Source organism: Lutjanus erythropterus, chromosome 1 (genome assembly GCF_056507025.1).
Source record: "Lutjanus erythropterus isolate fLutEry1 chromosome 1, fLutEry1.hap2, whole genome shotgun sequence".
NCBI classification, from domain to species: Eukaryota; Metazoa; Chordata; class Actinopteri; order Lutjaniformes; family Lutjanidae; genus Lutjanus; species Lutjanus erythropterus.
In genome coordinates this window covers 3,919,096-3,945,311 of record NC_139317.1, presented here as the reverse complement: position 1 = coordinate 3,945,311, position 26,216 = coordinate 3,919,096, and the positions used below count along the sequence as shown (strand labels likewise).

Genomic DNA, 26,216 nt, shown 5'->3' with positions numbered 1-26,216 from the left:
ATCTCGATCACATTCTTTAACTCGCAAAGTAATGAATGAACTTTGGTGATGAAATGTAAAGTAGCTCATGTTTTTATTAGTTGATGTTTAACTTTGACATACACACGTTTTATTGGCTGACTGTTGTATGATTAAAAGGATGTGGACACTACATGTCTACATTACATTGTTTCAGGTTGTTTTTATGGTTTGAGTTAAACATCTTGGTTCTAATTTAGGGAAATTTTAATTCTGCAGAAAACTGCAGGATAATATTTTTCATCCCAACCTTTGTGGCTTGTGTTCACACTCAGAACCAACCAACCTGTATTTGTGACCCGTCTTGACAGATTATATCCTCCCTGTGTGGCCTTGAGTGATTTTTATTTCTTCGATTTGTCATGTTTGTAGTTTTTCAGAGGACAGAAGAGTAAACAATGTCTAGTAATTCCCAAGAAAAAAGCCAAAATTAAAGAAAAGCCAGAACAAATGAACAATTCTCTGTCACATATGTTATTTCTTTGGGTTATATATATTTTATCATTATCCTAACAAATAACATTGTCTTTCAACTAAAGAATGATTTTTCATTCTTCAATTTATTTTATTTGAGGGTTTTTTTCTGACCAGAAAAGTGATAATTATCAACTATTTCTCAAGAAAAAAAGAAAAATGAAAAACTCAAGAAATAATGAACATCACTTGATCGTCTGGTGATTCCCCCATGCACAAAGCAGAGCTCCATAAAGAAATATTTTTTCCCAGTTTGTTGTGGAAGAACTTGACTGGTCTGCACAGACCTCTGACCTCAAGCTCATCCAACGCCTTTAGGATGAACTGGAAATCCGTCTGAGAGCCAGACCTGATGACCCACCAGCAGTGATGGACCTCACTTCACTTTAACCCTCCTACGCACAACTCCATCATTAGGTGTTATAAACTTTATTAGATGTTTATATACTGCTTATAAATGCTAAACAGGGGTGGGCGGTTAAAATAAAGTGTTGACCTTTCATCTAAAATCTTTTAGTCTTACACTTCTGTGTAAAATGAAAGCTTTTTTTTCAAAATGTCATAGACCATTTTTAGGTAAACCCTCTCAGATGCACATGCATACCTTCCTGATTGCCCTCTTTATTTGTTGGTTATCTTTTTCCCTGTCATGCTTCTATGACCTCAAAACAGCGGTTGCATCCTGCAGAGTCTCACCTGAGCCCGAAGTCCGCGTCCTGACATCCCGTCCCTGAGGCCTGAGGCGACGACAGCAGCTCCCAACAGTCAGACAGACGGCCGTCAGTCATACAGCAGGATGAAGGGGTTGGTGTGATGACAGCGACCTCTCTGCAGACCCGGTGCCATTCCTCCAGCTGCCCTCCACCACACACATCTCCTGAGGGGTGAACCAGAGAAACAGCAGAGCACTGATGTGGATTTCAGTTCTGCCGAGGAGGGTTGAAGGCATGAGCAGGTCTCTCTGTGCTTTAATCTGATTATTCGGAGGTGGACTGAAAAAGCTCAAGAACACGAAAGGGCTGGAAAGTCCAAAGAGACAGGAAATCTGTTACAGTGGTAGAAGAAGGGCGATTTGTACCAAGTAAACCTCTTATAACAGACAGGAATAGACTGAGGACGAACACAAAGTGATTTAAAGTCCACATAATCCAGTCATTGTCTTTCACATCATCTCTCAGACAATAACAACATGGTAGATAAATCACAAATCTTAAAACTGCTAACTGATATGAGATCAAAGACAGACCATAACAAGGTTATACTTTATTTGAAGGATGTGCATAAGACTGTCATAACACTATCATAACCATGTCATAACACCTGTCGTGAACATGAAGGAGTCTTTATAAACATTTATGGTGGCTGTCATTGAGCATCATTCAGCAAGTTATATCCATATTAATTCAAAGGTGACACTGTCTGAGATGTTATGACAACTTGACATTAACTAAAGCAACAATATTTGGCATTATAACATTTAATGACATCTCTGTGACAAGCCCAAGCAGTACAGCTTTACTTGATATTCAAGACGCTGTTACAGAAGCGTTTGATCACATAATAAAATTTAATGACATCTTTAAGATAAGTCCAAAATGTAGCACTTTACTTGACGTCAAGGAAAATATTCATGACACCCTTATGATGTTCTCATGATGGCCTGTGTCAAAACACACCACATGTGACAGTATAATGTGATGTTAAAACATAAAACTAAACAGTTTCTTTAAGTTTGATAAGTTGTCATAACAAATGTTATTGTTGATATACTCTATAATCAACCAAATGACACTCTTTCATTTGAATGACAGTTGCCTCCAGAGTTTTGGTTCCCAACATGCCAGAGCCACTACAGCCCTAAAATAAAGTCACGTTTTTGTGCAGTAATTATGTAATCCCATTAATCCTACTCCCCAAGCCTGGTCATGTAATGTCACTGTTGTACTTTGTACGTTGTGTTTTTTACTACATGGAAGAGGTGATGTACAGTGAGCAGGTCATTATTACCCTTCAGGATGATTCATGACCCCTCTGCTTTGTGTAATGAATATCCTGCTTATTGCATCATTACAAAAGAATCAAGAATTTGACCAAAATTATTAATATTTTTTTTTTTTATGGATTAAAAATATTTTATTGGGGCTCCAGATTCTGATTAGAATGTCTAAATAGCAACAGTCTTCTATATAGAAATAGCAAACTTTAAAATGCTGTAATTGACCAGTTAGAACTGAATATTTTAACAAAGCCTAACTTTTGTTAGAAATAAACTGGGCTAATAAAAAGAATCAGTGTTCAACGCAGTGGAATTTAGTCCATCCTTTCTTAAAGGAGATAAACACCTCTGATCCACACACTCCAACATAGTTGACGCCACATGGATGGAGGTAATGCTCCTTACGGTGGTTACCACCGCCAAAAAACGAAAAGCGAAGAAGAAACAGAAACGGATGACGAATAAGTGAACCCTTGATTTGTGAAACTCTCGCGAGAATTGTACGCGTTGTTTCTTAATTGTTCACTTTTTACAAATCGATTATGTGTTATAACGAGACAACGCTGTAGTTATCCTGCGAGTCGGTTTAGGACCAAAAAACACTTGAACAGGATTAGGGAAAGATCGTGGTTTGGGTTACAATGATCACTCTCGCGAGATCTTTCGCGGGCTTGGGGTTCTCTTCTAAACACGACAAAGAAGAAGTCACAGCAGGCGGAAGTCACCGTGGGCTGCAGCCAATGAGTGTGAGTGGCACGAGCCCGCTGAGTGGCGGCGTTAGTTCAGTTTGATCTGTGAAAACATACAAAAACACATCTAAAATGGGAAAGAGCTGCTGTGCTATAAAGTGTACGAACAGATTCAATAAGGAGTCGGAGTTGTCGTTTCACAGAGTGCCGAAAGCTAAAGAAAAGAGAAGCAAATGGATCGCTGCACTTCACAGAGACAACCTGAATCCAGACACAGAGGCCTGGGTTTGTGGTCGCCATTTCGTGTCAGGTATGTAAGATTTCTGGATAAAGACACACCTCTAGTTATATGCATTGACTAATGTTACTTAGTAATTGTTGAGTGTATATATGTTCAGTGTAACTGAGTCTTGTGTTGTGCAAACAATGAAGGGAACCCCAGAGCCGCCAAAATCTCGCGAGAGTTAGCATTTTAATCCAACCCATAACTCATGGATGCTCTAATCAAGTTTTTTTTTGTCTCTAAACCTAAATGTATCTTAACCACAGCTTTGTCACTTTAGAAAACAATATATGATTGTACAAAGTACACATGAAGAAGTTTCTCAAATTGGCTGATCGGTTAATTGATAGTGATTAATCCATTACCATCCCTAATTTAAATAATTTTGTTTTGCATGTTAATCAGTGGCAGCATTTATATGGATTACTTCCCATTCATGTTGCCATTTATACATGTGTACTGATATAGTGATGTTTATTTTATATTATTATAGGAAGCAAAAAAAAGAGGTAACAGTATGGTTAAGAATATGATTGTAAATTCTGTGCATTTTCCTTAACCTAAAGTTGAACATGTTAATAATCAATAATCAATTAATCTTTGATAATTAATAAGCTACACAAAACACATCTATTCTCTTTTTTTAAACAATTCTAGCAGTAAATTAGTTATGTGAAACAATATTTCATAAACACAGACAATTAAAATAAACAGAAAAATAACAATAAGGTTCCAGTTTGACTTATATGATTAATAAATAGTTATCAGATGTTCTGTTGTAATTTGCTTGAGATTCACTCATGTTTTTTGCTCACAAAAGACATCATCTTCAGCTTTGGGAAACACCGATCAGAATTAAATGATTGATCGAGAGTATGATCGACAGATTAAAGGAGAAATCTGTAAAATATTTACTGTAATTTATCAGAAAATGGCCATGATGTGCTTTTACAGATTAAGGAAACCTGCTAAATTGAAATACTCCCTCCTCTGTCATCAACACTGCAGCCATGATGTCCTCCTTTGAAATTTAGTGTCAACCCTAGAATCACTGTTTCAGTTTGTCCATTTCAATATTAATCATAAGTCGAATTAATGCACCATTTTTACTGAGAAGTGTTTGTTCATAAGTTGTAAGAAATCAGCAGGCTGTCTTTGGGATTGTTGCAGCCTAAAATGTCTGATTTCATGGCAATTGCAAAAGAACGTTTGTATAATTCATTCAGAGTTCTGAGTAACTTCACCTAAAAGGTTCATGATTACAAGAACTCAAACAAAATCTGCATTTGCTCATTAAGACGTACATGTATGGTGTTTGCACAGGAGACTGTTGGTAGAACTTGCAGGAAGCAATGATGTTTGGTCGTATTTGTGGAAAAGTTGCAGAGTTTGGACAAAATTGCAAGGTCCTGCAGAGTTCACAGGGATTGATTGAAGTTGTGTGAAATGTTGTGATCACAGCTTCCAGGAGAGATTGTTTAATAATGTTTTAGAAGGCGTAGATGTTTATAACAGTTAAATTGAGCGATATGTGAATGGAGATTGACAGGCAGCCGCTGAACTTAAAGTCCAGGGTGTGTATTTTTAGAGCAGTGGGCTTTTGTTTTCAGGATAACAGGCTTAACTTTAGATTGACAGACAACTGACAGAGTTATAAACAGCTGATGAGCTTATGGTGGAGGACTCGTCGTCGCTTGTTATTGTCAAATTATGATGTTGCACTCGTCTGGTGCTGAAGCAGTTTTCTTGCAGACTGCCTGAGCTGCCTCGTAAAAAATGATTTCAACATATTTAATATACCGTCTATGGCTCCTACTTGTTATTTGGACTTCTGCACTCATTTTTGGATGTTCAGTTGCTACATTTTGCTGAGTCGATAATGAAAATAATCATACTTTGCAGCCCTAGATGAAATCATTTATATTGTCTGTGCACAGATGGAAATGAATGAATATTACATTGCTATTAAAGCTTTTTGTTTGTTTCAGGAAAAAAGAGCGACGATCCCCTCCACCCAGACTACGTGCCAAGTTTATTCAGTTTCACCTCCACCGCTGATCGAACTCGGGCCGTCGTCAACTTGGAAAAATATCTACGATCTCGAAGCATTTCATCTAAGCCGAGCAGAGATCCCGCTGCTGTTTCTGAGACGAGACCTCCACCCAGCCCGAGCAGAGATCCAGCTGCAGCGGCTCCTGTGAACCCGCTTCAAAGTCATGCATCACAATCAGTGGTGCATATTATTCGAGTCCAAAGCACTGCGGTCCAGACAGAGGAGACACAGAGCGACGTCGCCTCATTACACGAAGAGATTCAGTCTTTAAAAGCTGAATGTCTGTCACTGAGGACTAAAGTTCACAAACTAGAAGATGAGTTGAAACGTTGCACTCTTGATGCTTCACAGTTCGATGACAGAAAGATGAAATTTTTCACAGGACTACCTAACGTACAGACTTTTATGTTATTGCTCAGTTATGTGTCATCAGCTCTTCCTGCTGCTGCAAAACCGTCCCTGACACCTACGCAGGAAGTTCTTCTGACACTGATGAAGCTACGCCTCAATCTATCTACGGGGTTTTTAGCTCACCTCTTCGGGATTCCTCAGTTGACAGTAATGAGAATCTTTCGCCGTTTGATTCATGCGATGGCGAGCAAGCTTCATCACCTGATACAGTGGCCGGAAAGAGAGGACTTACGATGCAGCTTGCCGATGTGTTTTCAGACATTTTTTAAGAACTGTGTGAGCATAATGGACGTCTTTGAGGTGTCAGTGGGGTGTTGCAGTACAGATGCTGAAGATGAAGCTTTACGCAAGACTGTAAAGTTTCTTGTTTCAGTCACCCCACAAGGAAACATCTCCTTTGTATCAAAGGCCTGGGGTGGAAGTGTCACAGACAGAGACCTCCCCAGACACAGCGGCTTCCTGGACAAGCTCCTGCCCGGGGACTGGGTGCTCGCTGACCGGAGCTTCACAGGAGAGGGAGAGGACGGTCCTGGTTTATTTTGTGCTGAATTAGAAACACCTCCATCCACAAAAGGGGAGAAACAGCTCATCCGTAAGGAGACTGAATCTGCTGAAGAAGTTTCTCGTGTGAGAAAGCATGTTAAAAGACTGATTGGAGTGTTCAGGCAGAAATATAAAATTCTGGGCTCAACTCAGCCTGTGAGCGTTTTGAAAGTGGAAGAAAATGGCGAAGTGGAGGAGAGTCTGATAGACAAGATTATGGTCACATGTTGTGCTCTGTGTAACATGTGTGAACCTGTGGTGCCTTCAGATGAAGTGAGTGTTACTTCATGAGAAATGTTCTCCATGACAAATGACAAATAACCCTTGATATCTTAACTGTCAAGTCAGGAATGGTTCAGAAATCTACCCTTATACAGACTGTTTTCTTTATATTAGCAGTTATCAAATAACAAGAAAGACTTGAAACTTAAGACTTAAGTCAATTGTCATGTTTAATCTTGGGCTGCAACGTCTATAAATTTTCAGAAAATAGTGAAAAATGTCCGTCAGTTTTTCAAAGTACAAGATGATGACTTCAAATGTCACTGTCAGTATGAAACCCAAAGTTATTCACTTTAATATGATAATAAACAAAGAAAAGTGTGAAATCTCCATATTTACTTATTTATTTACATATTTACTTGCATTTTGCATATAGTTCATTAGATCCCTTTTCCCTTTTTTTCAGAGTATAAAGGCAAAAAAAAAAAACATAAAAAATAGTCCCTAGTCATCACTCTGCAGCCCTCTGCCTTTATGGTCTGTTTCTCTTATATTTTGCTGTGCTCCAGATATTTCTGGACTCCAGCCTTTGGGAAGTGGTGTGCACAGGTTTTGATGTTAGGGTTTAATAAAAACAGCGACCATCTGTTACATCCTGACATGAATATCATTAATACATACTGTAACTGAGAGTTTACACCAGTGTGAGGCTGGTGGACATATGACACAGTACCAGTTCAAGGTCTGAACACACTTCTCATTCAGTGTTTTTATGAGAACTGGTTCAGATTATACCTGTGGTGTGAAAAATTGTCATGAAAGCAAAACGTGATGACTTTGAAAAATGTAGTGTCAAAGAGCAAAAAACTTTTGCACACTTGTAGCTCACCAGAAACGTTTTATTAATAAATACTTTTTGAACAAGTTGCATATTTCATTGTTTTAACAACAAAGAGACAGTGCTAAGTTCATGCATTCAAACATGCTGGAGAGCCAACCACAAGTAAGAGAGAAATAAATAAAAATAAAATACATTAAATATATCTAAAAATCTAAATAAATAATTAAATATTAAAAAGAAAAATGTTGATTTCAAAGACAATTTACAAATGATTATTATTAATGCCTATTTATTGAACAAATTCCATGTCAAACATTTTGACAATAAATAACTCATAATAATATACGAATAAATGATAAACAGTAAATCATAGTGCAAAATAATTCAAACATACCAGGCGAAATAAATACAAATAAACTGCAAATAGATTTTTAAAAGTCAATCAATAATAAAAAGGGGGGAAAAATAACACGATGTCCTTCCGGTTCTACCCCGTTTTCCCTCCGACGTTTGTAGGAACCTTTCTCTTCGTTCCGGCCTCACTGGAGCAAACATGGCGGCAGAGGGAGACGTCGATTTGGACCTGGAAGCCGAGGAAAACTGCACTGGAAAACCGGCAGAAAAGCCTCGGAAACATGACAGCGGAGCGGCTGATCTGGAGAGGGTCACGGACTACGCGGAGGAGAAGGAAATCTCCAGCTCCGATTTAGAAACGGTGAGAAGTCCGAGCTAACGTTAACGTTAGCCGGGAGACATGCGGCCACTGCGGCTGCACTGTCCGTCCGTCATCACTGATACTGAAACATGTCAGGTGTTCAGTTAGTAACACTTGTTCTGTGTTTTAGTTGTTAGTTAAAAGCCAAGCTAAATACATAAATATGTAAGTAGTTTCTGTCAGTAAATGTTTAAATTAAAATGACTGTTTGATAAATTTACATTGAAGACTAAACTCAGTGGCTAACTGCCTCATAGCTAACGTTAGCTAGCTAAGGTGTTTTTTCTTCCAAACCTTTATTCAGTTATAAGATGGACACAACACATGAGGAATTCACTTAATAATGTTAAAAAGAAAGTGGTATATACATACTTTCATCAAAAACAGATTTGTAAAGTATAAATTATAAAAGTCCTGATGACTTTCTGATTTGTCAGTCCTTTTAGCCCAGTGTTTCAAAGTACAGTTTCAGTTAATTATTGAATTAGTGAATATTGTTTCCTTTCAGATCATTTATGGATAACAAACAATAAAGCCATTAATTAAAATTAAATAATGAAACAACCGGGTATATCTTAAACAGAAAAACGTTGAACCAATATTAAAATTAAAGCAGGTGTTAAACTATATCTTACAGGTATTTACAGAAAGTAATATTTATCTCACTGTTCTCCAAAATAATTAAAATCTAACATAATGCTGATAAGACATCATGTGGAACCAAAGATTCTGACTAATCTTCCAATTAGAGAACAAATCATCATGATGATGATTTGCTGCTTGTTTGATCTGTTTCTATCTCCGTTTGTTTCACAAAGAAGAATGACAGTCTGATAAATTAAACTTCTAGAAATTCATTGGAGGGCTGAATTTCATTCAGTTTTTCTTTATAAAAGTCTGTGTGAAATGTGGTTAAGTGTTGAATGACAGTATTTCTCATTCTTTAGTGTTTGACATTAAATAATTTAAAGTAAATTCTTCTTTTTGATGAAAACACTTATTGAATTAATTCTTAAAATGCAGCGTAGATTGGAGTCAGATGTAGCTACGTCCTCCGGTATTTAAGATAAAGAAAAGTATAAAAGCATATGACAGATTATCATAATTTGCCTTATTTAACAAAATACCAAAGTACAGTTACTTCTGTGTAATGATAGTTAAATGTTAATATATTCCTCAGACCCAGTGTGTTTTATTCTGTAGTCTATTTGTGTTTTATGAGTGAGTGAGTAGATTTTATATTTCAAAGCCATAAAATTGAGGTCAACTGTGGTACAATATGAAATAAACCTGCTTGTTTGATTGGTGAAACAAAGGTTTTGGTTAAATATACCTGGTGGTATTCTTTGTGTTGTGATGTTATTTGATGTTAGTTTTCACATTTGAAACTGGATGAAAATGACAAATATTTTTTATTTTATTTTTTTTTCCCTTTCAGGCTATGTCAGTGATTGGAGACAGAAGGTCACGAGAACAGAAAGCCAAACAAGAGAGGTAAGATCAGCGTAGTACATGAATTCTGTAGTTACCCAGCAGTCAGCTACCACAGAAACAAAACTCACCGTTGACTATGAAGAAGGATAATATCAGTTTTTTATCAGCAGGTGTATTCACTGTTCTCACTGTGTTTTGTTTCAGAGAAAAGGAGTTGGCCAAAGTCACCATCAAGAAAGAGGACGTAGAACTAATTGTAAGTTCTTTACTGTCTTTTCATCCATTTATCTGTTCCTGGTACAGGACATGACCAAAAGTATGAAGTACTTTTTTGAAAAAGGGGGAAAACAACCTTAGGCAAGCATGAAAACTTTTCAAAAAGATTTAATGCAATTAGTTAAAGATGGAAACAAATTTTCTGAACATTTAATTTGTGACGAGTTCAGCTGTAATCAGCTGTTTCTGCTCAGAGAGAAGCTGGTTTCCACTCTGTGTTTGAAGACGTTGCTTCAGTTTTCTCTCAGAGATGGCCAAGGCGACTGTTTCTCCTGCATCTTCAGGCTTGTTAGCAGTTTGCAATCAAGTGGTTTTATTTCCAGTTCATAGCCTCTACTTTTTCTACTGTTAATTAATGTAGTGTATACCGCCAACTACTGACAGAACTACACTTTCCATAGCAGCTTTTCTCTTTGGAGCCACAACTATGAAACACTTCTTCGTTTGGATTTGGCATGTAGCTACTGAAGGGAGACATACGACAGGCCACTGCCAAAATTTAGAGGAAAAGGTGTCAAGCCGTTGACGTACCGTGACACACTTTTTAAGTTGATGAAACATTAAAACATCATCTTTAATTTGGGGTACAGGGTAGACATTTCTACAATAAGAGAATGTTAGAATCACTTAGGAGCTTCAAAAATGATAAAGTGTAAGAACTGTTATTCACTTACATTAAATTTTTTTTGGTAAAGTCTCGGTTTGCCACTGGAGAGGAGCAAAAGAGCAGGAGGTTGCAGACACCTTGTATAGTTTATTCACTTAAAACCAGTTGGTGGAAACTTGCCTGGGTCACATTTTTATTGCAACATTTCAGAGTTTCTCCTTCAAATTTGCTTGACAGTTAGATGGAAACTGAGCTGCTGTGACATTAAGAGTTTAGGGGCTCAAAAAGGAAAAATAAAGTCTATACACTAGATAATGTTCCCATGAACATTAATTAGTACGCCACAATAATAAATGTTCATAGGAGCATTATCGAGTGTGCAGACTTTCTTTGGCCTTTTCGGAAATCTTTCCAGCACTTAGTACTTATCACATTTGGATGTGCATGATTTTGTTAACTTTTTCTATATATTGTATCATAATATACATCAGCACAATTAAACCTCAGGTTTGTAGTTAGTTATGTGCGATTATTTCTAACAGTGAAATTTGTTTTACTGGTGCATTTTTACAGTCTGCTTGTCAATCGTGAGTACTAATTGTGTATTAGTTTAAGCTATAATTAGTCTTAAACAGTACATGTGGTTCTTACTCTGACGTTGTTGTTGCTGTGCAGATGTCAGAGATGGAGATTTCGAGGGCCGTGGCAGAACGCAGTCTGAGGGAACACATGGGGAACGTGGTGGAGGCTCTGGTGGCTCTGACCAACTGAACAAACAGCATTTACATACTGGACTGCTTCATTTTGTTTTTTTTAAAACCACGACTCATCAAGACAATACGGCTGAACTGAGCGGTTAAATTCTTGTGTAATCTACTCCAAATACTTTTTTTTTTTTTAAATAAAAGTTAACCAGTTCACTTTTGTGCCTGCGATTTAAGTCATTGTGATTTGCCTGCTGTGGAGAAGTTTTAAAAAGGCTGAAAATACAAGTTTTTATTCACAAACAAATCAAGTTACAATACCTGTACGTTCACAAGTATGGAATAAAGAGTGGTGCAGGAAATCGGTACAAGAATCTGCAATATTAACGTTGTTACAAGCTGATTTACACAAAATTACATCCTAAGCCACTGCTTTAAAACTGGAGGAGGTCTGTGGGTGTGATGTGGCTCAAAAGCCACAAAACATGTTGACAACAGATACAAATATAGCAAGAAATTTAAACTATATTCCATTTTTAAAGCAAAGAATTCACGTTAAAGTAATACTTTGCTGCATTTTAATTTGGGTTTTAGGAGGCAAAATTAAATTTTAGACGATAGTGCACCTTCCTGGTGGAGAGACAGTTCATCACAGCAGTGGAATCGGTCCGTGTTCCTTGCACAGCATTAAGTCCAGGAAAGAGAATCAGCAGCTCGGCCTCTGGACAGTCTCTAGAGCTGCAGTGAGGACCTGTTGAAGTCCGTTTGGCTTCCTCACACACCTTTAAGTCTTCCTCTTCTTCACTGTGGGCCTGTCAAACACGTCCCTCACGCCTGCCGCCTTCTGTTTGAAGAACTTGCTGTTCTGAGCGCTCTCCTGGGCCCAGGCTGAGTCGAACGACGTGGTGTCCTGGTCCACCAGGTGGGTGTACTTGGTGCGTCCGGACCGACCAAAGTTTTTGACCTGGTGGAGGGAAAACAAACCACAAATCAGAGAAATTCATAACTTTCTCTTTGTTCATGGGAAACTTGCTTTCAGTTTAAGCACTATAATAGAGATGATGAAAGGCGTATACATTTCTTGGGTTAAAATACGTGTAAATATACTAAAGACTCAATAGTTGTAATGATACCAAAAACCTTAACATTTAAAACTTACATACTAGTATATACAAAATATTAGATACCACAGCAAACAGAAAAAATAGACCATAAGTACACAAAGTAGGATAGACTGTAAACACAATGGTGGTTGTTTTAAAATGTGCTATATAATATCCAAACTAAATATGCTGTTTACATGATCTGTATCAAATTCAGAATACTGTCATTTTCAGAATAACAGTGTAACATTAAAGTGCATGTAAACTTGGTCAGTCTAGCCTACAACATGTCACTTACAGCACATTGAAACACAAGAAATACAGGTTTAAGGCAGCTGACCTGCATGACTTTGGGTAGGATGGTTTTGTTGAAGTGATCCTCCAGAGTCGGAGCGCTGAAATCTCTCTTGTACACGTCGTCCTCTGCATCCTGTAACAGAAATCATGTTTACAGTTAAAGATGGCTGAGCAACCTGCACCTGGTGATTTACTGTCCGTGACACCACATCAAATCAAACTTTATACGCTTTTTTGTTTATTAAAGACAAGATATATACTGAATATATCCTGCTCAGTACATATCTTGTCTTTAATAAACAAAAGAGCTTATGTTTTTACAGTTACAAACCTTACAGATTTCTGTACAAGTTTGGTTCAGTTATCAAAAAACATTCACACTGATATGGATATATCTGTGGGCTAATATTAACCACTTCCAGTGCTTACCTTTAAAAGTCACAGACTACTAAAACTAGGTGAAGGTAAAACTGGTCTAATAAGCTCTGTGGATGTTTAGATTTAATGTGAAAATATTAACATCGCTTAAACAGAAAATACATCACTGAGATTAAAAATCTCTTTCAGGTATAGAAGGACATGATAGAACATAAAAGTTATATGTAATGCATATTTACGACAGAATGGAGTGAATACTAATCAATGCTATTTCAGAGAAATCGCAGAAATTTAAAGTTGAGACATGAGAAAAGCTGATGGATGTCTACACTGTTTGAGAAATCAGATGAACTAGTGTGAAAGCATCTCTAACTGGAAACTTCAGTCCCCTGAAATGTTTTATATGGACCTGATGTATCTGGGGGTGTTTTTTTTTTTCACACCTTTGTCCAAAATCAGTGGATGAGTTTGTAAATTGGTTTTCCCCTTGATTTAGTTTCTTTTCACGCAGACAAAAATCCAAGCAAACCAAAATGTGTCACTACAAACCATGTGAGAACATTGTGTCTGTGTCAGATGTGACTGTCAGGAGCAAGAAAGTAAATACAGGAAGGACAGTCCTGTGTTCTAGACTAGGGCATGTTACCGTGAAAGACACTGCTATGCAATTTAACACTGAGCAAAAGCAGAGTTGGCATTTACTTATAACGGTCATAATTATCTGGGAAACCGCCGCCTGGAGGTTGGGTCAGATCGAGGCTGGATCGTGTTTCTATCACAAATGAACCACTCGAGATTTGACTAAGATTATCTCCTCTCAAATGTCTCTTTGCTGCTGTTTTGATCTGAAACCATGTACAATTACTTTGTTGACATCTGCTCAAACAAATCACACCAAGAGGGAAAACGAACCAGAGTCCAGTTTAACTGGACTAAAAAGTGCAGCTGAGGAAACGGCCCAAGATAACTAAGGAAGAGGATATTCATGGTAAGAATACTTGTCTGCAGTGACTCACCATGAAGAAGGCTCCTCTGTGGTAGTACTTCTGCAGGAACTTGTATTTGCCTTTGGTGGCTTTGTTGGTGATGACTTTGCCGCTGTTACGGAGCTCAGCCCTGCGCTCCTCCTCTGTCATGCTGTGGAATCTCTCGATCTCAGCCTTCTCTCTCTCCATGCTGAGGACAAACGCCACTCATTAACATCGTAAACAACAGCACTCTGCTGACTGGAAGGTACGAAATACAACAAAAACTGTTTACTCACAGCTCTCTGGCCTCTCTGTCCCTCTTGATGCGTTTCAGCTCTCTGACCTTCCAGGCTTCGTATTCTTCCTCCTCGTTCTCTCCGTCAGTGTCCAAAGCGTCCAGAGCAGCCAGTGTGCGTCGGTTCTCCTCAAACTCCTTCTTCGCCTCCTCCTCCACGATCTTGAGGGTGTAGCGCCGTCGCTCCTCTGCCTGCCTCTTTGCCTCAGCCTCAAGCTCCCTTTGCCTCTGCTCCTCCGCTTCACGCTCGGCCACAGTGATTCTGTCCTTTCTGTGGTACAAACAGACACAGAACATACACATTAAACATCCTCTGAAGCGAAAATTAAATCTTATTACCTTGTATCCACAGTTTCACTGTTACTATCTACTGCTACAAATAAGTCAGCACTCTTTGACGGTGTCTACATGTATCAGCAGGCAGCAATGGAAGACTTTTTAATGTGGCTGTTTAATCAATTGAAGGCAACTTTTGCGATTAAAAAAATAAATATTAAATTAAAAAAATACATACTAAAATATACATGTACACAGAAGTGAGGCAAATTAACAACAGCTGATGGAGTTAAAGAATATGTGTCTTGCAGCTAGAGTCTAAAATGAGGCTTTATCAAGGTAGAAATCCCAATTTCTATTCTCAAAGTCAGTTAGACCCCTGTGTTATCATTGTGGTTCACTGTTTTATAGTTTATACATAAATATGAAATGGACAGGCATTTGGCTCTTGGAAAGAGTTTTAGATCACAGTTAAAGCATATTTCAGACCTTCCGAAAAACAGAATTTAACAATATTTAATACTTTTTAAGGAATTTTATTAATAAATGTGAATATATAAGGCATTTTAACACTTTAACAAGGACCCACGACCACCCTGTTATTTGTGTTTTTCAAATTTACATTATCTTGTAAAATGTCCGCTTATTTTTACTGAACACTTTTATAGCAGCTGATCAGATGCTGCTTTAAGGGATTCAAACTAAATGAACATCTTACACAGAAAACCTGTCTCAGGCTGTTGCTTCCACATGACGTCAACAGAGAAAGCTGCTGGAACATTTAAGTGCATTTGTTTTTAGAAATATTTGCAGTCGTTTCTGTTCATACTTGCGAATGAAGACAGGTTTGAGGCGTGGCTCGGCTTCATCCTCGCTGTCTGTATATTCTTCATATTCGGACTCAGATTCCGACTCCTCCCCGGACTTCCCTTCTTCCTCCACCTCCATCACCTCCATCTCCTCGTTCTTCCGTTCAATGGCTCGCTGCCGCATCATCGCTCGCCTCCTCTCAATTTCCTGCACAGAGTGATGAAGTTCACGTCAGCAGCTTTTCTTGATCTAACTTCAGTCATTAGGAGAAGCACACTCAAAACATATAATAAAACCAAATAGTGTGGATAACAACCTCATCATCCACTTCTTCCTCTTCCTCCTCTTCTTCCTCACTGCTCTCCTCACGCTCTGGGTGCCAGGTGCCTTCATCAGAGTCCTCGCTGCTCTCAGCCACAACTTCAGGCTCTGCGATCTGTCTGTGTCTCGCAAGCCTGAGGACAAACAAACAGGAAGCAGTGTGGTCAAATTAGCATTTCAGCAACACAACATTTACTGATCTTTACAGTCAAATCAAATCACCAGAGCTGTGTGACAGATACCTCTCCTCTACGTCCTCAGACACGCGGTTGAGCAGACGTTTGAGACGTGGGTCAGAGACCTCCTCTTCCTCCAGCTCCACCTCTGGCTCCATTTCCTTTCCCTTCTTCACAAACTGGAAGTCCTCCTCTTCCTCATCTGACGACTCCATTGGTGCGTAGTCAGGACGTTTACCTGACACGTACCTCTTCACCTTCACCTTCTCCATGGAGAGTTCACCTGGGATGTGCAGAGACAAAAATTAGCTTTTCCACCCCGATGCTGAAGGAAGATGTTTGACTGAATCTAATTCAGTTTATATCACAATATTGCAAAAAATACTAACTGACTAAACTGAATCAGAAAGGTGATGAGCCATTATTTTTCAACTTATCTTCCTTTTTGGAATGCACTAATTCGGGTTCAGAGAAATTAATCAATTGTGTTTTTACACTGACCATCACAATAAAAAGATAATTTAAAAAAAAGTGGTCACTGAGATGCCTTCTATTTTACATCTTCCTTACAAAACAAAGCCGTAAATGACCAGAAAAAACTAGAACCCTCTGTAGATGGAAACAGAAGTCTAGCACAAGCCTGACAACTGCCTGTTACTGGAACGTTTTATTTATTGATTGATATATTTCATGCTGATAGTGTGTTACTCCACAGTCACTTTTGAGGCCATAGTTAGATTTACTGAGTCCTGTGGGGTCTATCGATATACTCCAACACTACTGGGCCATAAGTATGTGGACACCCAAACAACACAATCACAAAACTGTGATGGACATAAATATGATGCTATTGCCTAAAGAAAATTACTCCCCCTGACATGAGTGGCTACATTTTAATAATTCGGCATTCATAAATAATCTCTTCTCATAATATTAGGCAGACAATTTTTGATGTTTGTGTTAACGTTGAGGTTATGCTATGCTGGTTGTAGCTGGCTAACTTAGCACGCTGCTAGCCGCCTGTTAGCTCACAACGTTCCGTCTCACCTTTCTCGTTCCGGACCGGCACGGCTCCGGCCGTGGACTGGATCGGAGGAAGCTTCATGTTGAGGGCTTCGCGACTAGACATGGCTGCCCGGTCGACAGTATCAGCTGAATAAAAGAAAAAAATTGTATTTTAACTCGGACAAAATGAGCTCGTCGTCGGTTCAGTCAAACGGAAGTTTAACTCCGTGAGGAGCGAGCAGACAGGAAGTGGATTTGTTGCGACAAACAATTCCTTCCGATGAGAAATACACACTACTTAACCATGACTGTGACTAACTAAAACAAAAAAAAAACATATTTTCAAAACACTGACGCACTACAGTTTATTAGCTCACATCACTGTGTTTTTGTAAGTCATAAAGTTGATAAGAGAGAAGTTGAATTCGACAGGACATTATCTCTCTCTGATGGCTAGTATCAGTACTACAGGCTGGTTGTTGAATAGATGAGAGGCAATACATGTGTTTGGCCGCTGGGTGGCGCCAAACCACCGTCTTAACGTTTTTAATGACACTGCCGTTTTCCAATTTTCCAACATCTTCAAATAACAAGTAGGCAGCATCATTTTAACAACATAAAAAGCAACATAAATCACTAAAGCAAGAAAAAACAAACAATATAAACGTAAATAGAAATAATAAATAAAGAGAAATAATTATTACTTCAGTTTTTAAAGACTGAGAAAATTTAATGTTGTAGCAGGTAGTTCATCACCTCAGTTTAGCATGTTCACATGCTAACATTTGCTAAGTATCACTACCACAAAGTAAAGTACTTGCTAATTAAAGATGTAAGAACCAGTCTGTTAGTACTTTAGCCTCATCTTTCTTTCTGTCTTTCTTCCTCGCTTCTTCATATAACATGATATATGATGATAATAATATAATATTGCATCACAACAAGACTAACATTCAGAGAAAATATCAGATTAACAACAGAGGGTCGTTTCAAGGCAACTGATAACTGCAGTTGTAAAGGTGAGTGAAATTATCCATTAACAACTGCGTTAAACAGTGTGTCGGCAGTAAAGTGAATTTATTTATTTATTAGGCCTATATTAATTTTACATTAACACCTCATGAAGTTACAGTGGCTAATGTTAGCAAACAACTGCCAGTTAATATCTATCTATCTTTAGATGCTAAAGGCTCCAGCATGTTCACCAGCTAGCGAGATGCTAACTTTGCTGTTTTAGCTTAAAAGACGTTATTTTAAGTTTGTTTTCAAGATGGCTTCTGCAACAACAAATCAAAATGTTAGTATCACACCATGTTATACTGTGAGAGGAGCAAAATTACTATATGGTAATTAAATTTTATTACTATTTTGACCAATTTGTGTTTAATATTTTTCTTCACTATTTAATGTTAAAGGAGCCCGTATTTTATAGTAATAATTAGAGTTACATATGGCATTATGGTGTTAATTGAAAATATATTTTGTCCTGTTTTTTACTCATTTGTTTGCACAACTTTGTCAGCATCAGAAAACTTTAGCTGCATTTTGTGACACGTTTGTTAAATGTTTGCATTTTGTGAGTCTTTACAGTTAACTACATCTCAAAGGGTATCTATCTGTCTTTCTTCCAGAGGTGCGACCAGCTCTGTGTTTTGCAAGTCACCATTAAGTCTCAAGTCAAGTCCCAAGTCAAGACAGGTAAGTCTTAAACTTGAATTTCATGTCCTAAACAAGTCATTATGTGTTTTTCATCAAATGTAAGAAAGTTGTTGCTTCTCTGTTATTTTTGACCCACATGTTTAGCGTACTGCGACTTTTTTTTCTTTCTTTTTAGTTTTTGTTTGCAAACAAAATAATCATCAATTTATTATTGTGTTCCAAGTCCTTTTTTGATTCTATCAAGTCTAAAATCATCAAATTCGTGACTTGAGTCCAAGTCTTGTGACTCGAGTTCTTACCTCTGGATCATAGCCGCAACAATTAAAATCCTCTGATTTCAGCTTCTCAAATGTGAATATTTTCTGGTTTCTTTAGGCCTTTATGATAGTAAAGTTATGATAAGTTATTACAGTTATGGACCAAACAACTAATCAATCAGTGGAGAAAATAATCAACAGATTAATCAACAATGAAAATAAGCATTTTTAATTATTTTCTTCTTCACCATCTAAATTTGAGGTTTGATGAAAATGGAAATACATACAACATTATTGTATGAATGGAAAATATATTCAGGCCTGTGTTTGACTTTGACAGCATCAGAAAGCATGTTTAGATTAGGAGTAGCCGCTTTTGAATCAGATTCCACCTTAAGGTTTCCCATTCTTTGAGACTTTACAGTTCACTACAGGTCAAAGGGAACATTTCTTTATATTCTTCTGTGTTAATTCGATGGCTGCCTTCAGAGGCTACTTCACATAATGGGATTTTAGATGTAAAACATATGTTAAGCTTATAAAATATGAAACTGCTGAATAATAAATGGAGACCACTCTGAGGTTATGACTACAATCAGCTTACAGGGCAGAGAAGGACAGTGAATGTGACACTGATCCAAGAAGAAGAAATCATTGTTTTCTCTGGAATCACTTTAACGTTTCATGAAACAACACAAGACACAACTTCACATCATTATCTTATTTTATTTAGTATTAGACATTTTATCCTTCTTCATAAATAAGAAAAAGTAAGTTAATATAAGCAGAAGTAACAGGCTGTTGTTTCTTCTTGTCACTTAAACAATACACACATTTTACGTTTGCTTTATAAAAGTTACTGCAGATATAAATCTTAAATTTTGCAGAAAACCCTCCATATTCTTTTATTTATTTACTGACCCACCTGTGGGTCACGGCCCAGTGTTTGGGAATCACTGCTCTGCTGCCTTCAGGTTGGTCTTTTTCCCTGTTATCATCTCTGTGACCTCAGCACACCCTCACGCTCGCCTGCGTGTCGTGTCGGGGCCGTTTAAGGTGCCTTCATTTTATCTTCAGACTCCCTCAAGTAAAAGAAAAGTCAGTGAGCAGAACAAAGATCGTGACGAGCGCCGCGTGTGCAGACGGCAGCTCATTAATCTGTTCCACAGTTTTCACTGTTAACAGTCACATTCGACTCTGATTCACTCTGCAAGGTGCAAGAGATGATCTTCCTCCTGACACGACTTCAGTGCAGCACGATGTGGAAATACTCAGTCACAAGTCAAAGTCCTGCACTCAGATCAGTCGTATCAAAATAAACTTCAAGTACCAGAAGTAACTGTTAGTACTCGTTATGCCTCATTTCAGATAATCATAATATACGTTACAAGATTATAATCATCAATGCATTAACGTCTTCATCACTTTAATGTTGAAGCAGGTAAAGATGAGATGATTTTAATCCTATGTTACGTTTCAGTTTCCCCCCTGGGATCAATAAAGTTTGATCATAATCTACAGTAATACAGCATAATTAATCTATTGATTACTTTTTGTATCATTAATCTGAATCTGTGAAGTAGTGACTAAAGTTATCAAATAAATCTGGTGGAGTAAAATGTATATTTTGCTGTGGATTACAAGGGAGTAGAAAAGTAAAGTAGAATAAAATGGAAATGCAGATACCTCAGAACTTTACTTTACAGAACGTGAGACATGAATCCTGACATCTGATCATTACAGACACATGATAACATGCCAAAGTCTCTGCCGTCTCGACAGAGACGTCAAACTGAGGCGTTAGTTCACGTCTGATCTGTGTGATTTTCAAACATGTTAAGTGCCGTTTTCACGCTGAATATATCACTGGAGCTCATTATCTGATGCCTGTTTTCAATTAAAATCTAAAAATAAATCAACAGAATGTTCATGAAAAGTCTGTTGAAGTTGTTTATCGTGTGAAAATGAGTGATTGGTGATTTAACTGCATCTGCTGGCATTAGACATTAGATTTCTTATGGATTCTTATGGTTTTCTTATTGAGCAAAACTCATTCTTAAGGTAAGAATAAGCAGAATATTCAGTGTATAATATCATATTAATACATTATGCAGTTGTAGCTCCCTCTGCGCTACACACAGAAAATGTATAAAGAAATATACCAATATTTTAAATTACAACATAGAATAAAACAATAAAATAGAATAACATATATGAATGTGGCGCTGAAGGCAGAAATAAAAAGAAAATCTTAATTATATTTACACGGGAGACGTACGGTTACCTGTTAAGGGGAGACCTGGGGCAGTTGTAACATTTTCCTTCACATATCACAGACTACTTGAAATACACGACTCATCTTTTCACATAAGAAACATACAATATGTACATTGATTAATAATACAATATATTTTAACTAATAACTGGGTGGGGAAACTTGTGACACTGATGAAAATGATATTAAATTCATATTAACCCACTGTATCTCAAAGTAATCACATTACTGCTGTAGTATATACTAATATTTAAGATTTTTTTGGTCATATGGTTCAAATTTGTGTAGATATCAGGCATCATTTGTGTTCAAAGCAAAACTATTTCTGTTTTTGCAGAAGACTAGATAACTGCTCTAGTGGTTAGTGGATTGTTATTATTTGAATTTCACAACAATTGCATTTCCAATGAATATCAGGGTGTAAAATACAACATTTGCCTGATTTAACATAACGTCTGGTATAAACAACGGTCACTTCCAGCCTTCGATCCAAATACAGATACAGAGACAGATAATTTTGTTGATTGAACAGATACAGATAATTATGTCTCTGTGCACCTCTTGTTTCCAACAGTTCAGTAAGCAGAAAACTACCCTGATCTGCTCACCACAGTACACAAATGAAGTGCAGAAAGCAGAGAAACCATCATCATCAGACGACGATGCAGGTATTGAATATGAAGAGCTGAAACGTGTCGGCTTGTATCTGCTCTTTAGAGTGTTTTTATCACATTGTGGTGAGCAAAGGACCTTTTAGAGATTTTTTTCTTGCTCATTTGAGTCTTTTTTTTTTTATATGTAGTCGTGTGCAGAGTCCTTGTTTGTTCTCATTGTTGATCGATACAAAAGAACTTAACTGAGGACGGTTTTGTGTTTGTGGATATTTGTTCGGCTTCATTGAACTCTTTGGTCATGTTCAGCCCTGCTGAAGGAAAAGTGGTGCATTGAATTTATACAACAGCTGCTACTGCTTATGTGCTGCTTATAAAATGAATGAATGCAGGTTAAAGGATATTTTATTATATGTTTTATGGAATAAAATTCTCTCCATGATGCACTGATAGCAGTTTCAACATGATAGTGTTGATTTGTGTCGCTGTGGGTTTACTAAGGCGGTGTGGCCCAATGGGAGCATCCCCCTGCCTCTACACCACCGACCAACACACACAAACACACACACACACACACACACACACACACACACACACACACACACACACACACACCTCCCAAAGGACATTGAAGGACGCCTTATAGCAGCACTACGGGCAGCAGTGTGTCTCCAGGATTCACTCTAAATGTATCACAAATTTAGACAAATTTTGAGAAACTTTGGCAAAAGAAAATGCAAATGAATGTTTGTTTCCATCCACTCCTGTTTACTGTGTACTGCTGCAACGATCATTACGAGTTGGTTCACTGAGATAAGCAGATCGCAGAGGAGGAGGGCGCAACCAGATGACGTGAATAAACAAACATCAAACAGCAATGTAGAAAACAGGATTAAAATATGACATATCTGTTTGTTTCATGTATTATTTTGATGGAAATTGCAGTTTTCTCATTGCTCCACACTAATCTGATGTTTTATGTCCACTGTAGGGCTGCACAGTCAATCGCAAAAAATCGCAATGTGCCCAAGAGCAACATTCAGATCACAGCACCAGAACCAAATCTCAATTTTTTGAAAAAAGAAAAATGTGTTATAAAACAGCTTTCTAATGAGGTGCTGTAGAGCTGCAGAGATGACCTGGCCTAAAAATCTTGTTCTACAGATGAAAGAAAACATGTTTGTTTGGTTCAGACCTCAAAAAATATCACATCATCATGATTTTAATAGGGTTTTTCTTTTTAATTAACATAAAAAATTGTAATGCAAAACTCATGAGTTCCATTTTTGTTCCATTTACCAAATCGTGCAGCTGTAATCTGCTGCAGTTTTTCCTCTCATCAACGGCACAGAAGCTTCAGTGGATGTTTAAGTCACATATATTCATCTATTTCTGCTGCACTTTCTGCTTGTATCAATACACAAGCAATAATTTTCCCCCCTTTTCGGAACTTTTAATGCACTAATTCAAAATTCGGACAAAAATACAGGTGGATGTAAATGCAGCGTATGATCCTCTGGCTCTTCTGCAACTACAACCTACTTGTCACTTTGATCATGAAGGTGGCTCTCCTCTACGGAGTTTATAGGCTACAATAAGATATATATGATGATATATTCCAAGATAAAACTGACTAAGGCACAGAATTGAGAGAAAAGGGCTAAATTACAAATCCATCTGCTACTTCAGCACCACGGACAGCACCATAAATTCATCAACGCACACAACTCAAATCACCGACTTAAATTTTTGCAACAAACTAATTATACGTTAATTGAAGTGTTGTGGAGGTGTATTTTGTCACCTGTTTCCCCTGGTTTTCATTTTATGCTAAGCTAAGCGCTGGATATAGCTTCATATTTAGCATACGGAGAGGAAAGTTGTATCAGTCTTCTTATCTAACTGCCAGCAAGAAAGCGAATTAGTGTTTTTACCAAAATGTTGAACTGTTCCTTTAAAGGAAGTCTCCAAAACAGGTTTGATGCTTCTTGAATCAGACTCTTTAAGTCTCTGAACTCATTTTATTTCCCTCAGTTTGACATCCGTCTGTCTCTGCTGGTGTCTGTGAGCATGTTGAGAAAACCTCACATATAAATGATGGTTCTCTCCCATTTCTCTAACATGGTTCTCTCTCAGTTCTCTATAGAACGCCTGCTGAAGTAATGAACCACCTCTCTGGATACAGATGGTGTACTGTGCTGTGCTGCCGTCGACCTTTGACCTCCTCCATCATCTGCCAGCCTGTGCTCAGGTGTAGGACTGGATCTATTTTAGTCATCGGTTAGTGTCTTTGTTACTTTTACAGTTGATCAATTTGTTTTTTTTGCACATGAAAAATGAAGAAGTGAAAATGTTTGTGAGAGCCCAAGATGATGTTCTGCGTCATCAACGGACCAAAGATATTCAAGTAACAATTATATAAAACAAAGGCAGCAAATCCTCAGATCTGATAAGTCAGAACCAGTTTGTAATTTTTGTTTGAACAATTAGAAATTGACTGGCAGAAAATTGAAATTAACATTTCCTTTTTTTTTACATTTTATTTTTTAAAAATTATTTTGCAGCTGCTTTCGTTTTCTGCATAAAATAGTTTGATAAAAAATACATACAACATATAAATACAGAAAAAAAAGAGAAAAATCAAACAAATATTATATATGTGTGTATATATATATACACACACATAAAGATTCATTTTACCCTTTTCCCTTTAAAAGTTTTCTTTTTTAATTTCTACTTATTTGTTCTAAATATTTACATTTTTTGAGTAAGATTTATAACAAACCAAGTCATGAAAAAGGAAACTCAGAGAAAATATAGTCAAATTACTATTAATAAACAATTTGAAATTGTTTATTTGAAATTGAAAAAAAATAGTCTTTTAAAAATAAAATATAAATAAATAAAATGCCCACAAATATGATATATATATATAAACAAATTAAATTTGCTTTAGGACTCTGTCACAGTCAAAAAAGGAGTAAATAATAAACTAATAAATTTAATAATATACACAAATATTAAATAAATAAAAGAATAAATTATGGGTAATAATAATTAATAGATTTATGCAAATAAATACTTTTTTGGGGGGAAAAATAAAAAAAAACCCAAAGTGTTGTTTAATTTTGTAATATTTCTATATATTCAGTATTTGAAAGGTCCAATGTGTCTTCAGGAGGATTTATTGACAAACTATGGCAGAAATATAATATTCATTAATATGCTTTCATTAGTGTAAAATCACCTTAAAATAAGAGTCATTGTGTTTTTATTGACCTAAAATGTCCTCTTCAGTGGAGGCCGCCATGTTACACCACCATGTTTGTACGGAAGCCCAGAAAGGACAAACCAAACACTGGCTCTAGATACGTCCTTTTGCATTTTCTGCAACTTTCATGGCCACCGTAGATTCTCCTAGAATGATGCAAGTTGTTTGCCCTACACACCGATCCTTTAAGTTATTAAGTTATTCTAATATTTGATTATTTTTATTATTTATTTTTGATTTGATTTGTTTTTATTGTGCTCGCCTGACTCTACTTCCCTGATTTAAAAAGGCTGGACTGTGACTGTCACAAATGATTATTTTCATGATCGAATAATCTGCCATCTATTTTCACGATTAATTTTCACGAGTAATTGTCTATAAAATGTCAAAAAAAAAAGTTTCTCAGACCCCAAAGGGACTAATAAACAGTCCGAAACCCAAAGACCTTTCATTTACTGTCATAGATGACAAACAAAACCAGAAAATTCTCACATTTAAGAAGCTGGAACCAGCAAATGTTTGACATTTTGCTTGAATTTTCTCTCAATCCGCAAATCGATTTATCAACCAAATGTTGCAGCTCTAATAAAGACAGAAAACAATGTAAACCAGCTCATCATCAGTTTTCTATGTTTTTATATACAGTTTATAAATAATACAGGTTTATAGGCTGATGTTCAGTCCTTGTGTGACTCCATTTCCATTTCCTGGTCACCATATGAACCAGCAGATGGTGTGTTCAATGACAGAAAGATTTCCAATACTGTCATGCTCCACTTATTGATTAGAAAAATATTTACCATCTGACCGCTGTGAACGTAACGATGACGACTGTGCGTGTTCGGATGTCAGATTGTAATGAAGCTCCTGTAAACTCACAGACAGAAAACGATGTGTATGTTTGTGGCTGTTTATAAAAGGTCAGTCTGGGTCTCAGTTATTCAAGTGACAGCTCGGGTCCATCGGCTCGCCTACGAGACAACGGTGAAAACGACTACAGTGGCACGGGATCAATGAGCTCACAGACGTCCAGTTATCAGGAAAACAGATTGCTGACGGACCAGATCTCAGTGTGAGAGGCAGAGAGTGAAATGAGGCTGGATAATTAGGAAAAGCAGGCTGTATCCCCACAGGGAGAGAGCAGCGAGCTCCGTGCATGCAGCTATTCGCACCAACCATCCCTCCGTCTCTATCTCTTTAAGAGCTGAGAGAAGGAGTGTGTGTGTTCGCTCTGTGTGTGTGTGTGAG

The 26,216-nt window shown here is 37.3% G+C and overlaps 3 protein-coding genes across 3 annotated transcripts; 2 read left to right on the top strand and 1 right to left on the bottom strand.

Annotated features, from left to right (window-relative positions):
• The first annotated feature begins 3,229 nt into the window (after positions 1–3,229).
• LOC146332513 (uncharacterized) lies at positions 3,230–7,084 on the top strand. Its single transcript, XM_084723697.1, has 2 exons — positions 3,230–3,487; positions 5,449–7,084. The coding sequence occupies exons 1-2, from the start codon at positions 3,310–3,312 to the stop codon at positions 6,756–6,758; spliced, it is 1,488 nt and encodes a 495-aa protein (XP_084579823.1). The 5' UTR covers positions 3,230–3,309; the 3' UTR covers positions 6,759–7,084.
• Positions 7,085–8,040: 956 nt separating this feature from the next.
• Positions 8,041–11,482, top strand: hypk (huntingtin interacting protein K). The gene is made up of 4 exons (XM_084723917.1): positions 8,041–8,245; positions 9,684–9,739; positions 9,884–9,935; positions 11,238–11,482. The coding sequence occupies exons 1-4, from the start codon at positions 8,084–8,086 to the stop codon at positions 11,331–11,333; spliced, it is 366 nt and encodes a 121-aa protein (XP_084580043.1). The 5' UTR covers positions 8,041–8,083; the 3' UTR covers positions 11,334–11,482.
• Positions 11,483–11,543: 61 nt separating this feature from the next.
• mfap1 (microfibril associated protein 1) lies at positions 11,544–17,132 on the bottom strand. The gene is made up of 8 exons (XM_084723819.1): positions 16,938–17,132; positions 15,957–16,173; positions 15,710–15,848; positions 15,413–15,600; positions 14,309–14,578; positions 14,061–14,220; positions 12,710–12,799; positions 11,544–12,230 (listed from the first exon to the last, which is right to left on the bottom strand). The coding sequence occupies exons 1-8, from the start codon at positions 17,017–17,019 to the stop codon at positions 12,051–12,053; spliced, it is 1,326 nt and encodes a 441-aa protein (XP_084579945.1). The 5' UTR covers positions 17,020–17,132; the 3' UTR covers positions 11,544–12,050.
• Between the last annotated feature and the right edge of the window lie 9,084 nt (positions 17,133–26,216).